This window comes from Etheostoma cragini, unplaced genomic scaffold, assembly GCF_013103735.1.
Source record: "Etheostoma cragini isolate CJK2018 unplaced genomic scaffold, CSU_Ecrag_1.0 ScbMSFa_2045, whole genome shotgun sequence".
Taxonomy (NCBI): domain Eukaryota; kingdom Metazoa; phylum Chordata; class Actinopteri; order Perciformes; family Percidae; genus Etheostoma; species Etheostoma cragini.
Window position 1 is genome coordinate 3,303 of NW_023266164.1, and position 3,574 is coordinate 6,876.

The 3,574-nt window shown below is 47.2% G+C and overlaps 1 protein-coding gene across 1 annotated transcript; it reads right to left on the reverse strand.

The window, feature by feature from the left end:
• Positions 1-1,898: 1,898 nt before the first annotated feature.
• Positions 1,899-3,298, reverse strand: LOC117940252 (ribosomal RNA processing protein 36 homolog). The gene is made up of 3 exons (XM_034865598.1): positions 3,173-3,298; positions 2,696-2,813; positions 1,899-2,365 (listed from the first exon to the last, which is right to left on the reverse strand). Exons 1-3 carry the CDS (start codon positions 3,296-3,298, stop codon positions 2,214-2,216), a joined length of 396 nt encoding a protein of 131 aa, XP_034721489.1. The 3' UTR covers positions 1,899-2,213.
• Between the last annotated feature and the right edge of the window lie 276 nt (positions 3,299-3,574).

A 3,574-nucleotide genomic window follows, 5' to 3' on the forward strand; every position in this document is an offset into this window, starting at 1 on the left:
GGTTTGGGGGTCCGGCCCCGGCGACCGAGGCGTTTGTCAAGTTTTTAAAAAAAGAAGAGAAGAAGAATGGAGGGGCGTCATCGGCGTAGAGGTCTAGTTTCCACGTCAGAACTGAGCCTCAAACGCCTCATTTGCTGCTTTTTGCAACACTTTTAGGCGCAATAGTCGTATTATTAATTATTATTAGCTTAATGATTACTCACCTGTGTTGTTCTACCTACCTACTTACGTATGCACACACACACACACACACAGACAGACACGCACGCACACACAAATTCACATGCATACACATAAACATACACACACACACAAAATCACAAGCATACGCACACACAAAAAGACATGCATACAAATACACACAATCATACACACATACTCACGCACGCACACACACAATCTTCACAGAAGAGTCTTTTCTAACTTTTCTAACAGCAGCGAACACAAAAGAGAAGTTAGCGTGTGATAGACGGGTTCGGGGGGGTTTGGGCGTTGAATGGGTTGTGTAGGCTCATGATGTTAAGACCCTGTATTATACCCCCCCGTATTGTTCCTCAGAAGGATTGTGATGGGGGGGGGGGGGGGGGGGGGGTGCCACCTGTCAGAGGCTCGGTGTTCTCGTTAGACAGCGCTGACTGACTTTCAGTGACCCCAGGATCTTGTTTGGGGGGTAACATTTGCACCCCCCCAAAAGAAAACACCACATCCAATATTACCTAAAGATAACGCTCTATATTCTCTACAGATGACCGTCAATAATAACTGAAGATAACTGTTGACACTGGTAAGATCTGGAATACGTCTTTTATTATTATTATAATTATTTGGCCAAAGATAGAATGCACAAAGCCTGCAGTCCTCCAGAGTACCCCTAGGGGGACACGCACCCCCTGCAGTCTTCAAAAGTACCCCTAGGGGGACACGCACCCCCTGCAGTCTTCAAAAGTACCCCTAGGGGGACACGCACCCCCTGCAGTCTTCAAAAGTACCCCTAGGGGGACACATACACCCTGCAGTCCTCCAGAGTAACCCCTAGGGGGACACGTACCCGCTGCAGTCCTTCATAGCACCCTTAGGGGGACACATACACCCTGCAGTCCTCCAGAGTAACCCCTAGGGGGACACGTACCCGCTGCAGTCCTTCATAGCACCCTTAGGGGGACACATACACCTTGCATTTTAGAAACAATGGTGCAGATAACGCAACAGGTTGATTTGAAAATGAAGCGTTTTCCAGAGTTTAGTCAAATTCTAAAACCTTTCCAACCTTAAAAACACTTATACGCTTATAATTAAAGAAAGCATTTTCCAAAATTTCAAAAACTGTGCGTACCGTTAAAAGTACTTCAGATGCAAACAAACAACCAACATAAAAACGTAATTTTATTTCAAAAACAGTAGAAAGTTCGACATGAACCGAGTTTCTGAGGCGAAGATGTTACCAGTCCTCTTTAGAAAGGAGTAATATTTGGGGGGGCTGAGATCTCCAACGGTCTGTAAATATGAATAATGGGACATTTTCCACATTGTTCAACTGAAGTTTGTGTCTTCGTCGGATGCTTCCCGGCAGGATGAACCAGGCAACATGGATGTAAAGTGTTGACGTCGTGTTACTGAGCGTTGTCGTTGTGTTACTGAGCGTTGTCGTTGTGTTACTCAGAGTTGTCGTTGTGTTACTCAGAGTTGTCGTCGTGTTACTGAGCGTTGTCGTCGTGTTACTGAGCGTTGTCGTTGTGTTACTCAGAGTTGTCGTTGTGTTACTCAGAGTTGTCGTCGTGTTACTGAGCGTTGTCGTCGTGTTACTGAGCGTTGTCGTCGTGTTACTGAGCGTTGTCGTCGTGTTACTGAACGTTGTCGTCGTGTTACTGAACGTTGTCATTGTGTTACTGTGCGTTGTGTTACTGAGCGTTGTTGTCATGTTACTGAGCGTTGTCGTTGTGTTACTGAGCGTTGTCGTTGTGTTACTGAGCGTTGTGTTACTGAGCGTTGTCGTCGTGTTACTGAGCGTTGTCGTCGTGTTACTGAACGTTGTCGTTGTGTTACTGAGCGTTGTCGTTGTGTTACTGAGCGTTGTCGTCGTGTTACTGAGCGTTGTCGTTGTGTTACTGAGCGTTGTCGTTGTCGTCGTGTTACTGAGCGTTGTCGTCGTGTTACTGAGCGTTGTCGTCTTGTTACTGAGCGTTGTCGTTGTGTTACTGAGCGTTGTCGTTGTGTTACTGAGCGTTGTCGTTGTGCGTCTGTCGGGGCAGCTTCCTGCGGTCCTTGCCAGCGTTCCTCTTCCTCTTCTTGCTCAGGAAGTTCTCCAGCTTCCCGCTCTTCTTCAGGTCCTGGTACTTCTCAGCCAGCTGCAGCTTCTTCTTCTCAGCTGGAAAACAACAACAACACAACAGAAGTTTAACAGGATTTATAGTTTAACAGGATTCAGACTCTTATAAGGAGCCTCCTTTAAAAAGTAGTCGCCAATTCATCTTTTAGTACAGGAAATGTCAGTTTCCCAGAGTTCAAAGTGCTCTCTCCAGATGTTTTGTCCAAACAAATGGTCCAGAACCAGAATCTCTTCACCTTAAAGTGACATAAAAACCGAGAAAAGCTGAAAAAACAGAGACACAGGACAACAAAGAACCACTCATTCCGGCTCTTATCGCGTAGAATAAAGACAACAGGCGTGTGAAGAGGAACGCTGGCATGATCTTACAGTTCTTGAGGAAGAATGGCCGCGCGCCCTGATTGGCTCGCTCTCTCTGCAGCCTCTTGAACTGCAGCTCTCTCTCTCTCTGCCGCTCGCGGCTCAGCCTCGCTCGCTCCTGGTTCTCCTGCAGAGACAAGTCACAGTTTAACACATTTAACAACGTTAACCGACGCCTCTCTGAACACGTTCGCACGACGTGCAGATGCTTTTATCGTGAAACACGAGTGGGAAGTCAAATCACTCCGCCCAAGTAGCATTGCTTGGGCTTTCTGAGAATATAGTTCCCAGTAAGTATGCAGTTAGAAGATATAAATAGGAACACGTTGGCATTATTTTGTCACTTATTATTATCACTTATTATATAAACCTCATAAAGAGACATTTTCATGCCATGGGACCTTCAAACTAGCTCCTTGTGTCTGGCGTTGCGCCGCGCTATGCTATTCTAGGTGTGAGGTCGGGCCCGCTGTGTGTCAGTCTCACCATCCTCTTCAGGAGGAATTGCAGCTTCTCCTTCTTTTTGTTGTCCTTCTTTGTCCTCTTCAGCTGCTTCTGGACGATCTGCAGACACAAACAACAACAACACGTTAGCGTCCGATGCCGTGGCATTACAACACGTTAGCGTCCGACGCCGTGGCGTACCAACAACACGTTAGCGTTCGACTTCGTGGCGTACCAACAACACGTTAGCGTTCGATCTGCGGCGTACCAACAACACGTTAGCGTTCGACTTCGTGGCGTACCAACAACACGTTAGCGTTCGACTTCGTGGCGTAACAACAACACGTAAGCGTTCGACTTCGTGGCGTAACAACAACACGTTAGCGTTCGACTTCGTGGCGTACCAACAACACGTTAGCGTCCGGCGCCATGGCGTACCAACAA